Source organism: Sitophilus oryzae, unplaced genomic scaffold (assembly GCF_002938485.1).
Source record: "Sitophilus oryzae breed Bouriz unplaced genomic scaffold, Soryzae_2.0 scaffold_810_pilon_pilon, whole genome shotgun sequence".
Lineage (NCBI taxonomy): Eukaryota > Metazoa > Arthropoda > Insecta > Coleoptera > Curculionidae > Sitophilus > Sitophilus oryzae.
Window position 1 is genome coordinate 2,932,282 of NW_022147429.1, and position 23,510 is coordinate 2,955,791.

At 33.4% G+C, this 23,510-nt stretch overlaps 1 protein-coding gene across 2 annotated transcripts in view; it reads left to right on the plus strand.

Annotated features, from left to right (window-relative positions):
• LOC115888999 (cysteine dioxygenase type 1) overlaps nt 1-23,510 on the plus strand; it is a 31,585-nt gene that overhangs the window by 7,245 nt on the left and 830 nt on the right. The window contains exons 2-3 of one of the 2 annotated variants that reach the window (XM_030908905.1): nt 11,918-12,150; nt 19,468-19,653. In XM_030908905.1, the coding sequence (XP_030764765.1) occupies nt 11,918-12,150; nt 19,468-19,653 (419 nt within the window). The remainder of the gene's footprint in view (nt 1-11,917; nt 12,151-19,467; nt 19,654-23,510) is intronic. The other variant, XM_030908904.1, reaches the window with a different exon arrangement.

Here is a 23,510-nt window from a genome sequence, read left to right on the forward strand (position 1 = left end):
CCGTGTCGGTGTTTAATATAACGTTGGACGTTATTATATCTCAACTTGAAAATCGATTCAAAGGGTTAAATAGCGTAGTTAAAAGATTTAAAGTAATTTTTCCTTCGGTCTTGAGAGATCATTCTGATGCTGATTTGGTCCTCCTATCTGAAAACCTGATCAGCTTTTATTCCTATGATCTATCATATTTATTTTCGCAAGAAATTATTATAAGTTTCAGGCGAGTTTACAAAGATCAAATAAATGCAGACATTTCAGTTAATGACTTGGCGAAGTTAGTTATTTGCGATCAAATGATCTCCAGTTCATTTACAGAAATCTGCTGTGCTTTTATCCTTTTTCTAACAATTCCTGTATCGGTAGCGACTTTCGAAAGATCATTTTCAGTATTAAAATTAATTAAGAATTATTTAAGAAATAAAATGTCGCAGAACAGACTCTCCGGCTTGGCAATTTTATCAATAGAAAACGAGACAGCCAGAAACTTGGATCTTAATAGAATAATTTCATTGTTTGCCAATCAAAAGGCAAGAAAGGTAGATTTTTTTCAGCATAAATAACTATAAATTAGTTAATAAGTAATAGTTTTTTAGTTTTATGTTTTTGTTACTACATTTATTACTACTCCCCATACATTTTTGTGCAATAAATGTGTTATTCCATTTTTCATTGTTTTTTTTATAATGAAGAAAAGGGCCCGCTGGTGGTCTTGCACCAGGGCCCGGGTTCAACTTGCTACGTCCCTGAATGCATTGTTTTGTTTTTTTAATCTCACAAATAAGAAATGTTTTATAGTTTTTATTATAAAAAACAGTGATTATACAATTTATTTACACCCTTTACACTGTTTTCTGTAAGGGGTGTAACCAGGAATATATTTCGTAACCTCTTACGATATAAGAGGGCCCCCCCCACAAAGTGTTTTATTACTTAATGCTTAAAATTTAATAATATATTTGTACATAAAATAAAATAGACTAGAAAGTTAATTAATTAATATTGACGTAATTACTAAATAAGTACAAGATTTTTTTTCTAATTATTTTAGTGTATTTTTAGTCACCTAATTATAAAGGAGAGATATTCAACCATTGCATTATTTTACTCACAAATAAATGTTTTTATGGTTTTTATTATAAAACAACAATTAATTTATTATATACACCCTTAACCCAAACACCCCAAGGAGGATATTTCGTGACCCTTATTTAAAGTGGACAAGCTTTATTAGTCAATGTTTTATATATATATATATATATATATATATATATATATATATATATATATATATATATATATATATATATATATATATATATATATATATATATATATATATATATAATTACCCAGCGTCTTTAATAAAAATCTAATGTAATTTTTCATAGAAATGATCTGACATAAAAAGCAAATTTTATCAAAAAAAACTTTTGATTATCTACAAGGAGTAAACCGCTGACAAATGTCTGTATACTAATGCCAAAAATACAAATTAAATACCAAAATTTCTCATATAATGCCCCACTAATGCCAAGCTGATTCCAATATAATACCACTAATACTACGAATAATATGTAACACATTTGTTTCACGCATTAGCCTGTAACAATACTGGTAGGTACGTGCACATATTTTTTCCTAGGTAACTTAAAAGTCGTTAAAAAGTCTAATTATATTTAAAGAAGATATAATTCCAACAAATTACATTATAAGACCAATAATGCACAAGTAATACCATTAAAATTTTAGCGTTTTTAACTTGTGTAACATATTTCTTTAACGAATTAACCTGTAACAATAGTGGTAGGTACGCGCACAGATTTTTTCGCTAGGTAACTTATTAAGTCGTTAAACAGGCCTATAAAAGCTATAACAACATAGGTAACTAATATTTATATTTTAATTCGAGTTTTTCAGAATCGATTAATACGCAATACGCTACGCAGTCAACTTATTCCTATGCGCGGATGAGCGTCTTCAAGACTCTTCCTTCGGCCAGGGTCACGACGCCGCCGAAGAGGAATCGGCCTACGTTTGGCTAAACAGGCTGGACACGGTGGAGTACGATATTGGCGAGTCTGAATATTTATAAAAATTTGCAAAGTAAAATATGTTGGAAAAATAATTAATCCATACATATATAAAAGCTCAAAGGGTTTATTTGTTGCATCCATCCCGCCGAAACCGCTTTACCAATCTTGATGATTCTTTTTTTCAATGAAAGGTATATATGTGTAGATTTGTTATGAAGTATTTTTATAGTGCTTAATGGCTATTTCTTTGTGTAAAACGACTAAATACTAAAACATACCTGAAAAACACCTACACACAATACCTCCAGAAATAAATTATTTGTCATTGTCAGTGGTGTGTCAGTTAGATTATATATACGCTTAGATATTTTAGAGTGAGTTCATGCCGCCAGCTTTACATACATAAATATTAGGCACAAAGGTTCGTTTAAACGACATTAGTGAATTAGCTACACAAAGCGATTTTAGGAAATTCATCCTCTTAGAGAGTAAAATTATCTCGGAACAATTTGTTGTATGAAAATTCCTTACTATTTGGTCTAGAAGAATGAAATCCTACAAAAAAGAATTAGAAGAAATTTTGAAATTCATCAACCAAATGGGTAAAGTTAGTAAACATTTATATAAAACTTGGTGACCTCTGGATTATACACATAAAAATGGGCACAAAGGTAAAAGCGAATTTATGAAATTTATACCCATAGGGAGTAGAATAGGGAATGAAAGTTTGCTGTACGAAAATGCAATATTATAACATTATAAACCAGACAGTATAAAATTTTATACAAGGGTTTATTTAGTGACATCATAACGAAATATATCTTCCTCAATTATCCTTCAAAGAATAAAAAATAACCTATAAAGAGAGTATTAGTGCTCTTAATAAATAAAAAAAAAGATGAAAAATAAAAAACATCTATGCTCACTAGCTCTCTATAAAGAAGTAAAAAATCATTTAAATCAATGCATGGACGATTCGAGGTGTAAAGGTGCGTATTCATTATCCGAACGAACGAACGAACGAACGAACGAACGAACGAACGAACGAACGAACGAACGAATGAAAGTGCGGTATATTTAGACGGGGACCGAACGCATGCGGCCGTTTGTTCATTCGTTCGCTCGACCATCCGTTTCGAGTCGGTACATCAAAGGCGTTCGCCAACAAATGCCTCCGGTCCTCTCGTGCGGTTCTATCGTGCGGTCCCCGTCCATACCACTAGCGAACATTCGTTCGTTCGTTCGTTCGTTCGTGCGGATAATGAATACGCACCTTAACGCGAACGTAGTCGCGAGAAAAAGCTAGTAATTTATTAAATTATTTTATTTAACTCATTAATTTTCATTGAAAAGGAATTTTTGTAATTCGCCACTATATTAGTTAAAAACTAAGAAACTCATATCAAATTTAAGTTTTGCGATTTTGACTTAACACATTTTAAAAGAAAAAAAGTTTTTGATAATATTTGTGTAGATTGACCACAAGTTGTATAACATAAATTTCTACGACCGGTCTACCTAGTGGTCTGCAGCATCGCCTTGTGGTGCAAACGTGGGCCTGTTAATCTGTGACGTGACGCACAACAGCCAAGAAAAACAGAAGCGTGGCTAAGAATTTAGTAATTTAAAAAAAAAGTCTTTTTTAGATACAGTAGTAGGTATTAAAAAGTTTTGTGTTTAAATGGGGTTTGCCTTTAACAGTTAAAAAAAAATTATATCGTAAAGTGTAACTTTCCGTAAGAATTCTTTTTGCTTGCTTGTTTTACGGATAGGTGCGATCGCATAATTATTATTGACAATGTTTTATTTAATTTTAACATTACTACTTTCAGTGAATCTTTAAATCTGTTGTTTTTTGTTAAGTTCGTTATTTAAACATATGTATGTAATACACTCATATTAACACTAATCATATTTTTACGTTTTTATTCATCATTTTCAATGCCCCCCCCGGTTGCATCTTTGTAAAGGACTGTGAATTTTTGCATAAATAATAGTATTTATTGATAGTTTTGCCAGATATAAATATGAAAAATATTATACACAAAGGTATTAAAAAATCACATTAACTTTTTATCGCGTTAAAGTAATTGAATAGCATTAATATTTAGATCTAAAACACGAATATTAATATGAAATAAAAAACAGCATAAGATGAACAGAATAAAATCCAGACAATAAAAAGCATGTCCTAAAATTGCGTTAGCGAGTATTTAGTAACTAGTAATAATATACCTTGTGATAAAGTCTCCAAATATTAAACAATTTGAAAACTATACTTTATCGACAAGTTAAGAAAATGTATTGTATATGATAAGGGCAGAATACATTTTAAAGTTTAATTAAAAATAATTGTAAAAATTTGCCTAACATATTTAAGAAATGTGGATATCAGGTAGAATTAACTATTATCATTAAGTAATTTGTAGTTCGATGTTCATCAAGTAACCATCTCCATATATCGTAAATAAAAAGAAAAAGATATCATTTTTTTTATATAAAATACTGAAATAAAGTACAATTCATTTAATTTCTTTAAAATATATTGCCATTTCATAATAATAATATATATTTCATAATAATAATAATAATTTTCAATATTTATTTCATCCTGAATTTCCAAATCTTGTTTTCTTTCATCGGGATGTTTGGGAACATGCACAGTCATATAAGGGGGTTGATTTCGAAAAATTGTAGGCACAGCATCTTCTGTAGGTTTTGAACGTGTCCTAGTTACAGTTAATACTGTTGGGAAAGAAAATGTAGACAGATCCTGAGTACTTATTATAATTGCTGCTACAAGGCACAGGAACAGAACAATGTCGCGGCATTCTTTATTTCACAAAGAAAAAATAAAGAAACGAAAACTGTTTTACTTAAAAATACACGTCACTTACGTTGGTTTAACACTATACACTAACACTAACGCCTATTAATTATGTTTTTATATAAATTCCCCAACTTTTTCCTAGTCCGGACACACAGCCCGCATCGCCGGTGTTACTATAATTTTTACCGAAAGTATATTTTTTTTCGCGGGTACGATGTTATGAATCGGATCTAGATAGTTCACTATTCACTCAGAGTACACTCAAAATTATTTAGTATAATTTTATTAGATAGAAACGCGTAAAAAACACAGATTTGTTGTGAAACTAATGAAAACAAGTTTGTTTACGACTACTAATTCTCGACCACTTCGGTAGAACTGTCAAAACAGTCAGGCCTTGAATATGACGTTAGCCACGGTAATATGTATCTCGATGGCATAAGCTAAGGGCTGGAGGATCTTAAGGTACTCTTCAATATATTCGAGATAAATTTCTTTCGTTCGTCTTGCAGGCTATATAACGGAGTCGGGGATTTACTTTAAAGACAATAAAGTCACTACGCACGCGTAACACGCCAAATAATCAAAACCGGTTCCGAAAAAGTAACGTTTTATTTTGCTAGTGGTACTGAGCATTTTTTTTTCTGCTGCTTGGCTGCCGCCTACAGTTTAAAAAGAAATACTGCTGTTAAAAATTTATCAAAAAGATATTATATAAAAATCTGACTTAAATCTTTTTAATGAATTAAGTCTTTTCTTTTGTACTTTTTTTTTAATGACATAAGTCTTTTCTTTTGTACTTTAGTCTTTGTACTTTTGTGACGTTTGAAAAAATGTTTATTGTTTATAAATAGATACTTTTTTCAATTAAAGATTAGTTGTGTGAAGTTTTTTTTACTTGAAATCACTTATAAAAAAATAACAAAAAATCCAGTATATATTCATAGAAGCCTCATCAAACACAAAATCATAAAGATTTCTCTGCGGAAATGCATCATTCTCTTTTTTCCAAAAATAAACATAAATGAACCAACCAACCAAACCGAACCAAAACAAACCTAACCAAAGCAATCAAAACACGCTGTAAGCTAAAACGCGTCTGTTTACGAATTCCAATTATTCAGTATAATCTTGCTATATTTTACAATATTTTATGAAATAAATGAAAATGGTACACTTCCGCAAAAACTTTTTTGCGTGTATGTATTTACGTAAAAATTTCTAGAATGAAAAACAAAAACGTGTTTTCATGTAATTGGTTTCAGATATTCTAAAGTTGAAAATTTCATGACTTACTAGCTTACTTCGGGTTTTTCTTATTACCGATTCTGAACCGTCCTAGAACTGTGATACGCATGCGCAGAAGGAAATACGGAGAAATTATTTCATTAGCGCATGCGAGGCAGAGTTCTAGGACCGTTCAGAATCGGTAATAATAAGAACCCCGAACAAAGCTACCATTTGGAAAGCCCACCCCTTCCAAGTACTAAATAAACAAATATTTCTTATATAACTGATTTCAGCTAAACTAAAATAGCCCTGATTTCAGTAATTCTCTAAGTTGAAAAACTGAAAATGATGCATTTCCCGCAGAAAAATTTTTCTGACATAAAAATGCTTCCAACTACTAAATAAATATTATTTCCATAACTGATTTCAAGTAAACGAAAGTAGCCTAAAATAGTATTCTAAAGTTGAAAAACTCGAAAAGGATAGATTTCCGCAGAAACTTTTTTATGACATACTATTCGAAAAGGCCCCTTCCAATTACTAAATAAACAAATATTTCTTACATATCTGATTTGAAGTAAACGAAACTTGAGCCGATTAGTTTTTGACAAGTTTTTGTTGGTTATTCTGAAAAGTAATTAAAAAAATTAATCAATACGTGATGTTACTTAAGAGTCCACATGAAAGGGTGTTTAAGATAACGATTTTATCTTCATCATTCTTTTTTCAAACATTGCGTCTAAAAAACAGTTTCTTTTGTGCACAGCTTATTTAGTACACCAGCTGGTCATCTTCGCTTATTTTTGTCAAAGTACCAGTCTCTTAAAGTATGTCAGTATATGACACCAATCAGGATTGATTGACGTATTCAATTATTTTCGGTCTCTTCCTGTTTCACCGGAAATGACTACTTTTGATTTTTAAACGGTACTCTATATTTTTTTATTAATAAATTTATGTTCATTTCATATATTTTTTTTATTTTATTTGATAGAATATTCAAAACATTCTGAATAGAATCACATAATATCATATGTCAACTTTTGACAATTTCGATTTAAAAAATGGTATTTTAATTCATCAATCTAGAATGCAAAGGTGTGTTCATAACGACAATTTGTCTCAAAATATACAGGGTATCCCAGGCTGAGCGCACATTACAAATTTCTAGAGAACTACAATATCTAGATCGGAGATTTTTTGCACAGCATTGTTTCACAACGAGATCTATCGATTAAAAATATTTTCAATATTGCGGCACTTCCGAAAATACCAGAAGTTGACAGCAACATTTTTATTTTAAATGGGTGCCCCCATTTTTTATCACATACCTAAGTTCTCTATAAAATTTTATGAATTTTTATATTAAACACTCTATACCTAACATTAACCGTTTTTGAGAAAAAAAATATTTAAAATTTTTGGACGAAAAAAAAACTGCCTGTCAAAAATCTGTGTATAGCCTAAACGTCAAATTTAATGATTACCACAGCCACTGTGCCATAAAGGGAAGACATGTGGCTATATATTTCAAAAATGAAATTTTTCGAATGTCATATAATAATGACCGCAGCTGTCATGGAATTGAGCGATTAAAAAATTATCATAAATCATTGTTTTAATTAATTTCGTTTTCTGACAGATGGAAATAAATTGTCTAAATGTTTGACACTTAATGTCAAAGGAAACTAGATAAAATCAAGAAAAATATACAAACGTTTTCAAACTAATTCCTAAATAACTTAAAAACGATTTATTTTAGGTATAGGAACATGTATACTCAAAAAGTAACCAATTGGAAAACCTTTTCCCTAGTTGAATAAAAAAGTGGGTTCCATTTGAAAAAATGATTTATGATAATTTTTTAATCGCTCAATTCCATGACAGCTACCACCATTATTATATGAGATTTGAACAATTTAATTTTTGGAATAGATAGACACATGTCTTCTCTTTATGTCACAGTGGCTGTGGTAATCACCAAATTTGACGTTTAGGCTATAGGTACACGTTTTTCTGACAGGTAGTTTTTTTCGTCCAAAAATTTTAAATGATTTTTTCTCAAAAACGGTTAATGTTAGATATAGAGTGTTTAACATCAATATTCATAGAATTTTACCATTAGAGTAACTAGAAATGTATCCTGGGGTAGGTCAGGGGGGCCTGGGGTTGAGCCCAGGGGGAGGCTAGGGCTTTTGTTTGTTTAAAAATGAAAAATAATTTTAAAAAACACATTTTTTGAATAAAACGTTTACATGAATTTCTCTATCAATAAATTTCATAGACTTGGTTATCAAACCCTGTTCCCGTATATTACTTAAATACCTACAAATTTTCTAAAAAAATAAAAATTAACACATTTTTTGAACACAACAAAACGTAGCCAAGAGTCATAATTCAGGATTTCTCTGGGGGGTGCCCAGCAGTACCTGGGGGAGGCGGCACCCCTGTAGTTACGCCAATGAATTTTACAGAGAATTTAAGTATGTATTACAAAAAGAGTAGTACTCTCATATATACCAACCATCTGGAGAAGAGCGAAAGTCATCTTCATACCCAAAATAGGCAAAACTGACTGGGCTAACTCCAAATCATTTAGGCCTATTAGTCTCACATCGTTCATATTAAAAACGATGGAGAAAGTAGTGGACAACCATATTAGAGTAAATCATCTACAGGTTAAACCACTGCACGATAGTCAGCATGCATATAGAGCGGGCAGATCCACAGAAACTGCTCTGTACCAGTTAACTGAGCTAATACAGGCAAGCCTGGATAGCAAAGAAACAGCAGCTAGTGCCTTCTTGGACATTGCAGGGGCCTTTGACAATATACCTCACAAGGTGGTCAAGCGATCTCTTGAAACAAGAGGGGTGAACAGTACGATAATTCGCTGGTTTTGGGAAATGCTCTCAACACGAACAGCAGAGGCTGAGATAGGTACCAAAACTGTAGTTGTTAAAACAATGTAAGGAACTCCACAAGGTGGAATGACCTCCCCCCTACTGTGGAGCTTGGTAGTGGATGAACTACTGGAAGAATTAACTCTAGCGGGAATACACTGCATAGGGTACGCAGATGACATAGTTATCATTGCACGGGGGAAACATGAAGGCACCCTGTGTGATATTATCCAAAGAAGACTCCGCATCGCTGATAGATGGTGCAGGACTGTCGGGCTGAGTATTAACTCAGATAAAACCGCAGTAGTGCCATTCACCAGAAAGCGAAGTTTGAAAAACTTGAAAAGAATCCATCTAGATGGAAAGGAAATACTGCCATCACAGGAAGTGAAATATCTGGGAATAACCCTGGATAGTAAACTTCTCTGGAACAGGCATATTAAGAACATTACCAGCAAAGCCACAAAGGCTCTCATGATATGCAGAACACTGGCGGGAAATAGATAGGGCTGCGCCCCTAACATTTTGCGCTGGATGTATACCATGATAGTAAGACTAAGAGGTGATTACTTGCTTGGTATACAAAACTAGAGCAACTTACAGCAAGGCAAAACCTGTGCAAAGTACAGAGACTGCCATGTATCTGCATCATAGGTGCCATGAGAACATGTCCAACAGCAGCAATGGAGGTCATTCTAGACCTAACACCACTGCACATTGTCGTCGGTAGTTATGCCAATGCGACAATGATTAGAATGGTTACTGACGGAAATAGTACTGGGAGAATTTTCAGGTCAGGGGCTTGGAACACCCTCAAAAAGAAAATTCCACTTCTACAACTCCCAGTGGATGACATACTAAGAATTTACAACTTTGAGAAACACCTCACTGTAGTATTGAGCAGTAGCGTAGCGTAGGCCCCGCTGCACCCGCAGTGGCGGGGGGGCCTCGTGATTTTGAGGGCCCCGCATTATTTGTTCCTTTTTTACATTTTATTTGTTCCTATTAATTTATTTTAATTTGAATCATATTTTTATTAGAAAAATTATATTTATGTTTATTTATTTTTATTATTTAGTTTTCTTTTAGTACCTAAGTTTTGTTTTATGTTGATTTATTTTTAAAGTTTTATTTTTTATATTCCTTTATTATTATTTTTTCTTATGTGGAATAAGTTAAATTTTTGTTTATATATATAAAATGACTTGATATACCTACATAAAGCTATATTATGTTTTTTAGTGTTTTTTTTTTATTTTAATATAAGGGCCCCTAAAAAATCTTGCGGGGGGGCCTCACATTTGAAGTTACGCTACTGGTATTGAGTAATAAAAAGGATTGGAAGAAAGAAACGCTTATTCAGCATATAAAAGACCATACCATCACGAGGTATACTGATGCTTCTAAAACCAAAGCAGGGACAGGGATAGGAGTATTTGGGCCGAAAACTGAATACTCCGAACCAATGGGCACCTACCCCAGTATCCTTCAGGCAGAAATTTGCGCTATCGAAAGATGCGTACAATTTATCTTAGATAGGAACTATCGAAAACAGGAAATTGCCATCCTATCCGATAGTCAAGCAGCACTTACCGCGATCAACTCAGTAATCATCAATTCGAAGCTGGTCAAAGAATGCCTAGAAAAGCTCAACAAATTAGGCAAAGAAAATAAAGTCCTCCTACTCTGGGTGCCTGCTCACCAAGGGATAGAACGCAATGAAAAAGCAAATGATCTAGCTAGAAAAGGAGCGAACACTCCACTAACTGGACCAGAACCGTTCTGCTTTCCAAACGGGAACCAACTGAAAGCGGAACTGAAGAATCTGGAAGACTCCATCCGTAACTTGGAATGGGTGTCCTCCAACGGTCTAAGACACTCGAAAAAGTTTCTTAGAACTTATGACCGAGAAAAATCAAAGGTTTTCCTTGATTTAAGTAAAAACAATCTTCGGATTGTCACGGGATTTCTAACAGGACACTGTCTCCTCAACGAACACCTCAGTAGGCTGAAACTGAGAAACAACAGCGAATGCAGATTTTGTGGGGAAAATGGGGAAACACCAGAACACCATATCACTGAGTGCGCCGAGACGACGACCATTCGTGCCATGAACCTTGGTACGTCTGATGTCGAGGATGGAGAGCTGGCCTGTGTGGAGCCGTCTCAGATACTGGCTTTTCTTAAAGCCCTGAGACTGTATGATGAGTTATAACTCGTTATAACTCAAGAAAGGGGAACACACAATAGCCCTCCTAAACATTCTACATTCTACATGTATTACAAAATGGTGGCACAGATTTAAAATAAGAAAGTTGCTGTCAACTTCCGGTATTTCCAGAAGTGCCGCCATATTGAAAATATTAATCGATAGATCTCGTTGTAGAACAATGATGTGCAAAAAATATCCGATCTAGATATTGTAGTTCTCTAGAAACTTCTAATGCACGATCAGTCTGGGACACCCTGTATATTCGTTAAAAAATGTATTTTTTCAAATAAGCTAACGAGCTACCAAGTTTCATTTCAACAACGATGAAATGTATTTTTTCAAGGCTTCTTGTTTAAATTAGTTGTTTTAACATTAATTTTTAATCAAGTGGTTTCAAATTAATTGTAAATACTATATGTTTGTAAGCGAAAATCTCAAAAATTTATCAAATAAAGTACAAAATATCGATGGTACCATTTAAAAATCAAAAATTGTAGTCAATTTGGGTGAAAAAGGAAGTGACCGACACTAATTAAATAGGTCAATCAATCCCGATTTATGTATGTATGTTTTGTGTATATGCTAGCAGGCCAAATCTTGTTTTTTTATCTGTAAAAATAAAAAAGTTACAGAGGAGAGCCACTTTTAAAAAACACCCGGTATATAAGCGAACTATAACTAAAAAAATAATAAAATTATTCCATTTTAGATACACGAGGAACTTAGTAGACGATGGAAATGGAAAATATAACTTAATGGCACTTTGTTGGGGCGAAGGTCACGGTTCCAGTATTCACGACCACGCAAACTCACACTGCTTTATGAAAATTCTACAGGGATCATTAGAGGAAGTCAGATACGACTGGCCAAAAGAAGAAGAGGACGAACTTAAGGAATCTGGTAGAAAAATATTAAACCTTAACGATGTTTGTTATATTAACGGTAAGGATTATAAAAATATCCTCGTTAAATATAGAGGGTGTTTCAAATAACATGTGCCATCTATCGTGGAGAGTTCCTCGCGTAAAAATAAGATGTATTTTTCATATCAATATATTAGTGGAGTGCCCAGAGACTTTTACCTCGGAATTCAATTACTGTCAATGTATTAATGTGAAACCTTCTGCATTGTGTTTTACAGATAAAATATGTTTTTTTATGTTTACCCATTTTTTTTTTCGTTGCCGTTGCTTTTAATTTTTTATTTTAGTAATTTTAGTAAATTATTAATTATTTCCTTCTTAATTTTTTGATTTTCTTAATTCTTTTTCTAAGTAAATTTATTGAAATAAATAAATCTAATGCATAAGATATACCTATTCTGCTTATATTCTAATCATTGAAATTTTGATTGAAATCGAATTATACAGGGTAGCGCGTCATATACGACACGGTTTTTGCAAGGAGAACAAAAGTTTGTATTGAAGTGAAATTTTGTGAGCTTATGTAAGTCAATTTATAGCATTTTCTAAAATTATATAGAGTTCTACAGGGTGTCCCCACAAAAAGTTACACATCAAAGTTATGTTTTTTGTAATGGAACACCCTATATATTAATTGATTTTCGGATTCTAGTAAAAAAATAAAGGCGAGTTTCATTAGAAAAGTATATGACTTAAATGTATAGTTTTTGAAATACATTCACCGGCACGAAAAATGGGCAACTTAAAACTTTGAGGTATTTTAAAGTTTAATATATTTTGTTCTAGTGGGCCGATTTTGATGATTTTTTAAGCAGTATGTAGCCAAATTATCTGTTAATTATAAAGGAAAAACAAAATGTTGGTATTTTGGTGAAAGTTTGAAACACCCTGTGGAACATGTTAAAACAGCAAGAAATTTAAAAATCAATTTATCGTCTAGATACATCCTTTCTCCATAGTTTGTTTTTCGGTTCATCTCGTTAGCTTTATTTTTGTTGGAGATATTCGCTTTTGAAGAAGACACTAACATTTTTTCGTAATTTTTACATTAAAACCATGCCTTTGCTTTCCTAGTCAAAACAACCTCGTCCTAGTCAACAGATCTAGTAAGTTCTGGTCCCGAAGCAGACTAAACTTACAACAAGTCGATCGTCTTGATTAGAAGTTCTCATACGAAGGTTCCTGGACGTCTAGGTTGACGTGCTCATGGACGTGGACATAATTCAAAAACCACTTAGCATACTCTATGGTATTGAGGTATTTTTGGAACCGGAATTTTATAGCAAATTCACTGCACAGATATAAAGCATTTAATTTGAAAAACTAAAACTTAAGTGTAAAAATATATTTGACTCGCCTTGTATATTTATAAAAATATTTGTGAAATGTGAACTACCATTAAATACAATATATTTTGTAAAAGGTTTGGAGTGAAAATCTCAAATAGGAATACTAATACAGAGCTTTTTCGAACACGGAACCATCTTGTATGTATGCATTTGTATATGCGTGTTTATTTAAATACTAAAGTGAAAGCAACGAATTTAAATCGGTAAACTTTGTAATATATCTTATTAACAATACAATGCAAAAAGTTTTATAAAAATTCGTTCACAGTAAATGAATTCCGAGGTTTGTATCCCATAAGGGCTTAAAGCACTCCACTAATAGGTCCGATTCTGCTTTGTTTCGTAACACACCATTTTTATCGATAATTTTATTAACATTTGAAATTGTCACAACACAAAGCGACGCCCAGTTCGGGTTCTTTTTCACTTAATGTTTACTACCCGAAACTACTTCGTATCACACAAACCTGAGTATTTTATAGTTTCAATTTCAAAATAACTGCACCATTAAAAACTAAAATACTTATATTATGACAAAGCCACGATTTTAATATTATTTCAATGCGATCGACATCGGAACTACGTAAAATACACAGCCGAAAACTTCTGATCTCTGCCGTATCGAGCACTGCGGTATAATGTAATAACTGTAATGCACCAAGCCTATCCTATACTAACTAAAATTATAGGGGTAAGCCACTTTTGAGAAACACCCGGTATATAAGATAAATAGATAGATAGATGCAAACACAATCTCTGTAGTACCCAGTGGCGGATACAATGGGGGGCCCATGGGGCCCGGGCCCCCCCTAAAATCTATAAATTGCGTTAAATATTTGGCTTTTGGGTTAAAAATGACACCCTAAATAGCATATTCTTCATTACTTTTTATCTGCCCCCCCCCCCTAAAATAAATTTCTGTATCCGCCCCTAGTAGTACCCCATCATTTACTGCTTAATGGCATTCGGAAATGACGATAGAATATTGCCCCTATATGTATTTGGCGAGATCTAGAATTATTTCTTAAGTAGAACTTAAAATTGTTGTAGAAATAAAATTGTTGAATCTGACGTACTAAATATTTGTTTATCTAGAAAGTCTAACTGTTATTATCTATTTAGCAACAATAATATACATATATATTTATGAACGTTACACACATCGAGAATTTTAAGACAGTAAAAGTGATGATAAATAATTGTGAAATGTGCTTCGCATATTTGCAAATTAATGAAATAGAAAAGGCACTGGAATGTCCATCGAAAAATTCATAAATTATCAATATAATCAATTTTTAACACGTACTCTATGTATAAACACGTTAGTTGTTTTTTAAATTGATAGAAAATATTGATATTAGCTGAACTTCCAAAATAGCCACTTAATAGTATTAAAGAATCAGGAAAATCCCTATAGTATTTAAGACAAGTTAGTGTGTTATTCATTCCTCAATGAGTCCATTGTGCATTCTGATAGCTAAAGAAACCTCCTCTGTAAGAAAGAGTTATTCCTATCCACAAAAATTGTGAAAACATTATTTATGTTGATTGGATATTACGTTCCTTTAATTTTATTTTGAATCTTAAATACTTATTTGACTTAACCCTCAACTGGCGTGGTGGAGTCTAACGGACCCCAAGCACTATTTAAACTTCTGTAAAATGTTTACGTTTAACATTTAGGCCTCGCCACGCCATTTACCTTTAAGTTAGGGTACCAATATGCAACTGTTAAAGCCGCACTTATTTTTATCAAGTATTGTTTCTTGAAATAAGTAAAGATTCATTGGGGTCTGTGTGGCACCACCACGCCAAGAATGTTTCATTATTAGCATGGTGGGTAGTCCAAAAAAATTGCGTCACGGGGATGCTAATTTTGAGGAAGCATTAATTGAGTGGTTTGGTGACTTAAAGAGACTTAAGTGATATGAAGATAGTCGAGACATTGATTTTTCTCTGAAGAGTAACCATAACTCCGATTCTGAATTTCTTACTTATAGAAGTGAAAAAATTGAATAATCAATACCAGAAACGAAAGAGATGCCGGGTGTTACATCGTCGGACGGGACATAGGAAATCCCATTTTAATGTGGTCAATTATTGGCTTCCATAATTATTTTAGAGAATAATTCTATTTAGGTTTATTGAAGAGCACTAAAACCCACATTTCAAAAGAATAACTTTAGATATTTTTGATTAGCCCGTATACGAGTTATCGCCGATTTCTTTTTAAATATTTCTCCTTTCTTATGGCCCTGTATTTACTTATGAGCACCAGTCAAAGTAAAAGATAATTGACAAATGAAGTTGTCATTTCAGAAATTTACCTATTTAGTGCTTTATTATTATTGAAAACTCATTCCTACATAGGAAATCTTAAAGATGTATTTATAAACACAAATTGATATGAATTAAAGTAAAATAAAGTAATCAATTACAAGGTTAATTATAGTATTATTACAATATTCAAAAACTTATTAATTTTGGTACTATTAAATTGTTAGAACTTTAGGATTTAATAAGATGTTCAAATATTCCTCCATCGACTGCTAGACAATAACCCAGGCGATCATAAAATTCTCTTCTTACATTCGCTAGTTGGTAAACTGAAATTCTATTGCATTCGGCAGAAATAGTATTTTTTAACTCGTCTAGATTTGGGTATTTTTATCCTTGTATAACCTGTGTTTTAAATGGACCCAGAGAAAGAAATCATTTGGCAAAATATCAGGAGACCTTGCTGGCCAATTTACTGTATGATTTAGGCCAATAACGTTTCCGTTAGAACTATTGTCTAAATATTCCCGAACAGCCAGGGTACTATCTGCCGGGCAGCCATCTATTTGTACCAAACTTCCTGATTTTCCCTAGCGGCATCATGTAAAGCAGGTAAAATATGATTTTCGAGTAGTTCCAAATAATATTCTGCATTTAAATTTCGCGTAAGAAATAATGGCCCGATAATATTGAGTCCGAATATCCCTGCCCAAACATTTACTTTCTATGGATATTGCGTCCTTGTTTCGACAAACCTGTGTTGGTTTTCTTTGTTCCAATATCGATAATTTTGAACATTGGGTTCATTATTTAAGAAACATATGTTTTTTAAAAATTCCCTATCCGTGTTTGCTCTTTCCATCATATCAAAACAAAAAAGCCTGTCGCCATATTACGTCATCTCGTAGCTCTTGGTGCTTTTCATATTTGAAGGAATAGTATTTATGTCGTTACAAAATTCGAAACGCTGTAGTGTGATCTATTCCTATTTCATCCTCAAGTTTCCTTGTGCTGATCTTTCCATCGTTCTCTTCCACGCACAATAAAACTTCCAAGTTGGTATCATTTCTTGCATCTTCTCTTTGTTCCTGCCTTGCTTCACATCTGCAGTTATTTATTAGGATACCTTTGGTCTCAAATCTCTGGATATTCCTTGCGATTGTAGATTTTCCAGGTATCGGTCTATTCGGATACAGAGCAGCAAACATGTCCGACACCTTTTGATAACTATTTCCTTGATAATACCATTTTTAATTCTGTATTTTAATTCATGAAAGTACAAAATAATATCGTTAAAAAAAATAAAGTTTAAAAATTGCAACTCAAATAAAAACACAACGTCTTTTGCAGGAGCAATTAAATTTTTTACAAGTGTTGAAAATGTCCAGGATTATTTCTTATTATATCACATGATGCAATTATGCGATTTCGTAGGTCTTCGATATCCTGTACAGGTGTAACGTAAACTAATTCTTTTAAATATCCCCAAATACAAAAATCCAAAGGATTCAAATCTGGGGATCGAGGCGGCCAGAAATGAGGCCCACCTCTTCCTATCCAGCGGTTTTTATAATTAAGATTTAAATACCTTCGTACATCTATGCTGAAATGTGCTGGAGCACCATCATGCATGTAATACATCTCTCGTCTAATCTGCAGGGGTAAATGTTCTAGTAGAGGAGGCAATTCTTGTAGGAAATAAAAATACGACTCACCAGTTAATCTTAAAGGTAGAAAATGGGGCCCCTATTAAATGTTCATCGACAATTCCTATCCAAACGCTAACGGAAAACTGATATTGATGTCTAGATTCTATAACTCAATGAGGATTTTCTTCAGCCCATACATGCCTATTATGGAAGTTTTGAATTGCATCTCTTGAGAAACTAGCTTCGTCCGAAAAAAGAATTTTTGAACAAAAAAAAAGGGTTTTCCATATTCATTTGATGAAACCATTGGGAAAATGTCATTCTCGGCTCGAAATCTCTTGGTAAAAGAGCTTGAACTCTCTGTATATGGTAAGGATATAACTGCTGTTCTTTTAATATCCTCCATACAGTTGATGCACAAGTATTTAATTCCGCTGCAATTTTCCTGGTACAGGTTGCGCTTCAATAATATTTAAGACAGCAACTTCTAATTCGGGTGTTCGAATTTGGCGGTGTCGGCCGGTATCCAAACTTCTTTTTTCGAAAGTTCCAGATTCATGCAGCCTTTGATGAAGCCTAGTGAACGTGCTGTGGTGGGGAGGTCTACGATTCGGATACATTTCTGTATAAAGACGACAAGCTTCCAAGGAATTTCCATTTGCACGCCCATACATAAAATGCATATCTGCCATTTCAGCATTAGTGAAATTAACCATTATTGTTTTACTGATTATGTAATACGTAATTAAAACTCCTTTTTACGCAATTAAATAGATCATAAAAAGGCTTCGGAATAATTAACTGATCGTAAAATAATAACGTATTGCAGTAGAGTAATGTCAAATAAAATAATATTAGAAACCTCCTAAAAAGTGACAGCGGCCGACTAGATTTTTTCCTAAAAAATTACAGCAGCCCCTAGGTTCTTCATCTAAAAAGTTTTTTTCCTGACATGTAATGCTTTACATTTTATTTTTTAATTGCAAATCGGCGAGTTTTATCAAAAAAAACACGAGAGATAAAAAGTTTCTAAACAAACTAAGCTATCCAAATTAATTTTTTTTTGCATGTGTTTGATAAGATTTTCTTTTAAATTTCGTTGACAAGAATGATAGGGGTAATTTATTTCAACCCCTTCCACTCATTTTAAAAAAGTGAAAAAATTACCAAAAAGTGTGTTTTCATAATAGTAATGCTTCCATAAAATTTTATTAGTCTATCGCTTTTCGTTTTCAAGATAAAAAATAAAAACATTATTTTTCCGCCATCTTTGTACCGCGATATCTCCCTAATGGTTGACTTTTGACCCAACGTTTATTAAGCAAACTACCCTTTATTTTAAATAAGGAATCACACCCTGAAGTTTTTCGCATTTGTTTTGAAACACCCTGTATATATTTATATATATATATATATATATATATATATATATATATATATATATATATATATATATATATATATATATATATATATATATATATATATATATATATATATATTTGAATATAACTTGGCTAAGAAATCCATAGAAATTAAAAACCTATATATTTTATGATTTTCCCGTACAAATTATTTGTATTTATTACTTTAGCTTCACATTTCAGTTGTTTGTGCGTTCAGTATTATGAACTATATGTGAACTGTGCGTTCAGTAATACGGGAAAATCATAAAATATATAGGTTTTTAATTTCTATGGGTTTCTTAGCCAAGTTATATTTCTGTTGTCAAAAATTCCTAAAAAATGCGTTTTACTTTATTTTTATGTCTATTCTTATTAATTTATTGAAAATGAATTAATAAGAATGGACATAGAGAGAGAGAGAAATTGTTTGTTCACAAGTTTGAATTTATAGTAAACAGTGTTAAAATAACAAACTTTTTATAAAATCTCTTCATCATTTATTTTTAATTGAAAAAAAATTGGGGTCCATTGGACCCAAGGTAAACGGTACAAAAATTCACCACGCGCCAGTTGAGGGTTAAATAAACTAGACGAATATGAAGATCAAATTTTTCAAATCTTCAGCACTAAAATATGAGCATTTCTTTTATTTTAGATTCATTAGGCCTTCACAGAGTGGAAAACGTCTCAAGTTATGATACAGCTATTAGTTTACATTTATATTGTCCTCCATACGATCGATGTTCAGTTTTCAATCAGAAAACAGGAAAAAAATCGCAAGCTACAGTCACATTCTATTCAATGTATGGAAAAAGAAACAAGGTAATTGTCAATTGTCAAGGTAAAGTTTCTGTTCAAATAGGTAGTTTTGTTATCAAATATCTGCCTCGTCACTAATTACCAAATTCAAATAAGTTAAAAGAAAGCTTGGCCGGCCGTAGCTCCAGCTTTAGTTTTTCGATCTGCGGAGCGGAAGGTACTGGGTTCGAACCCCAGCCAGTACGGTCGCTTTATTTATTTAAATAAAAATATTTATTTATCTAAATAGAGCGGCCAACGAGCCGCCACCTCAAGGAAGACAGTGGCAAACCACCTCGAGTATATTTGCCTTGTACAGCCTCTCAAATAGTGTCGTTCGAATTCGGCAATAAACTGTAGGTCCCGTGTACTTGTGAAACACTGATGACCCACATCACAAGTACATGCGAAAGGTAGCCGACGCTCTATATAGAGTATGGCACTGTAAGAAGAAGAAAAGAAAACCTATCGGTGGAAATTCCCACAATTTTGAAAATAATTTAAACCATTCCTCTAGACATTGGCTGATATGTGTCAGAAGCCTCCCGATAGACGATGAGCTCGAGGAGGGGGGAGGAGTTAAATGACATTTCACGCCCTTCATTCGTCTAGATGCTAAATCAAATGGAATATTCCAAATCCGTGCAAACACATTTCTTTTCGTTGCATGTATTCCTTTCAAAGCATAGCGTTAACGAAGTACAATATCATGATTTTTTAAGTATGAAATTTTAAACTTGATGCGTTCACTTAAATCATACTTTGACTGTGTAAAGTTATTTGTTAACATAAATAATGTTGTCTGTTTATTTATTTTGCTTTATATTTTTCGGTAATTAAAAAATCAAAACTGACATGTACATAATATATTAAATAAACAAAATAAATAACAATACAATTTTAAAATAATAATGAATTTTTATGTTTCTAAATAGTGGCGGACAGTGGCGGATACAGAGGGGGGCCCATAGGGCCCGGGCCTCCCCTAAGATCTGAAAATTGTGTTTAATATTAGGCTTTTTGTTAAAAATGGCGCCCTAAAAAGCATATTCTTCATTACTTTTTATTTTGGGCCCCCCCTTAAAATAAATTCCTGTATCCACCTCTGGTGGCGGATACAGAGGGGGGCATGGGACCCGGACCTCTCTAAAATCTATAAATTGGGTCAAATATTAGGCTTTTAGATCAAAAATGGCGCCCTAAAAATCATATTCTACACATTCTGTATTACTTTTTATTTGCCACCCCCCAAAAAATAAATTCCTTAATCCGCCCCTGTTTCTAAATTATTATTTATTGTGTCGGAATGCGAATTGCCTTCATAAAATTCTTTAATTCAAAAATGAAAATGAAAGCACATTACCTTTAATAACATAGATTCTTTATAATTTAAATTTTGTAATATATTATACGGTATTGTATAAAAAGATAATAGATGTCCTCCACAGAGTTAAATCTCTCAAATGGCACGAGGAATTAAGAAACCTAGAAGAAGATCGAACCTGGGATGGGACCATGATATTAGGACTTAACTTGGGCCTGCATAGTCAAGCAGAACTAAAAGCGATCAACTCAGTAACCAGCAATTCGAAGTTGGTCAAAGAATGCCTAGAGAAACTAAACAAATTAGGTAAAGAAAATAAAGTCCTACTCTGGGTGTCCGCTCACAAGGGGACAGAAGGCAATGAAAAAGCAAACGATCTATCTAGAAAACGAGCGAACATTCCCCCACTAACTGGACCCGAACCGTTCTGATTTCCAAGCGGAAACTAGCTAAACGGAATTGGAGGACTCCATCCGTAACCTGGAATGGGAATCGTCCAACGGTTTAAGACACTCGAAAAAGTTCCTCAGAATTTACAACCGGTAAAAATCGAGAAAAATCGAAGATTTTTCTTGATTTAAGTAGAACAATCTTGGATTGTCACGGGGTTTTTAACTAGGACACTGTCTCCTCAACGAGTACCTCAGCTGAGAAACAACGACGAATGCAGATTCTGTGGGGAAAATGGGGAAACACCAGAACACCTTATCACTGAGTGCACCGAAATGACAACCGTTCGTGCAAAAAACTTTGGTACGGCTGATGTCGAAGATGGAGAACTTGCATCTGGAGCCCTGAGACGCTATGATGAGTTATAACCCGTTATAATTCAAGAAAGGGAAGCACACAATGAATCTGTAAGGTCGCGGTGATTAATCCCCCTCCTAAACATTCTACATTCTACATTGGACATAGCCAACAATAGACAACAATGTGCCCAACTGCACAGAGAGTATCTAAATATGTGAGGAGGACTACACCATAATTGGAAATAGTTGAATAAGCTGAAAATAATGATGATTATATAAAACAGAATTTGAAAGACCTTTTGTTCTAGAACAAATCTGAAGTTGTCTCTGAAACTGAAATCTGTCAATTCTAAACTGTGAAGTTAGACAATAGTTAGACAAAAACAATGCTGTCCTTGTCTAGGCGGCCATACTTGTCGTGAGGAGAATGACAGGAATGACACTAATGACTGTTTCCAATTTTCCTATTTCACTGTCACCCCCCTGCTAATAACCACTCATTGGAAATCTGCTGAAGAAACATCAACAGGTTATTGTCTTGGTGGCGCCATCTACCAAAGGATATCCGAATCTTTATTTTACAAGAGTTTGTAAAGTGTATGTTTAAACGGACGGTAGGCATATCTGGGTTAAGGTTTATTGAAAATCAGCTAAGGAGGACTGATACTATATTGGTAAAATTGATTGGTACTGCAGATATGTAAACATTAGACTTACGTCAATTGTACCTACAGGAAGGAATTATGTAGAATACACAACGTACAACCCGAGAGAACCTCAACAAATGCTACTAACCTTCGTGATATGCAGCCTTAGAAAAATCAACTGTAGGCAGAGATACAATCTTTAACTTGGAACAAACATGTATGATCAACCATAATCGATGGTTTTATTTGCTTAGGTATACTTTTTAAAATATTTGCAGTGTTACACCTTTTTTACCGTAAGACAGGTATGCATTGATCTTTACCTTGAAGTTAGTGTAAAGTCTTGTGTTTTCTAATGGTTACCAATGGAAGACAAAAATTCAGAATGCAATGAAGACTTGTAATATGACATCCTCCTCCTAGGTGCCTTCTCTGTTGGAGTTGGCGATTAATATAGCATATGACTCTCTGTCCAGAGCTTGGTGAACAAGAGTGTTTCCGTTGGTGTGGGTCCAGTCTCTTATGTTACGTAGCCAATATTTCTTTTTCCTCCCTATGCTACATTTTCCATCGATTTTTCCTTCTATTATGAGCTGTATTTCTTCATATTCTGAGTGCCGCATTGTGTGTTCAAGGTAGGAAGTCTTTTTGATATTTATTATGCAGGAGTTTTCATTCTGTTTAAAACTTCTGCACTCCACGTCCAACTTATCCTCAGCATGCGACGATACATCCACATTTCAAATGCATTAAGGCGTTTGATGTCTTCTTGTTATAATATGACATAAGGGTCATTTAATATCATCCTGATTAATCGAAAAGAAGAAAAAAGATTCAGTCTCGTTTTTTTTTTGTATTTTTTCTTCTTTTGGATTTATAAACCAGCAGTGCGATTCTACCGTATGATCGAATAAAAACGGCGTCAGCGATGGCTATGAAATGAAGATCGCTGTCATTTTATATGTAAAATGATATGGGAAATGTCATCGATCGTCATTTCTAAGCCAACTGGACGCCGTTTTTTTTCGATCATACGGTATAAACATATTTCCTGTCTAGTGACTGATCAATTGTATAAAAATGCCATAGGCTGGGCAAGAAATTTCTTGCTACGGAGCTTACAGAATCCCACTGCGGGTCTCTTCGGGAATAATGGACGCCTTTTTTAAAATCCTGATTA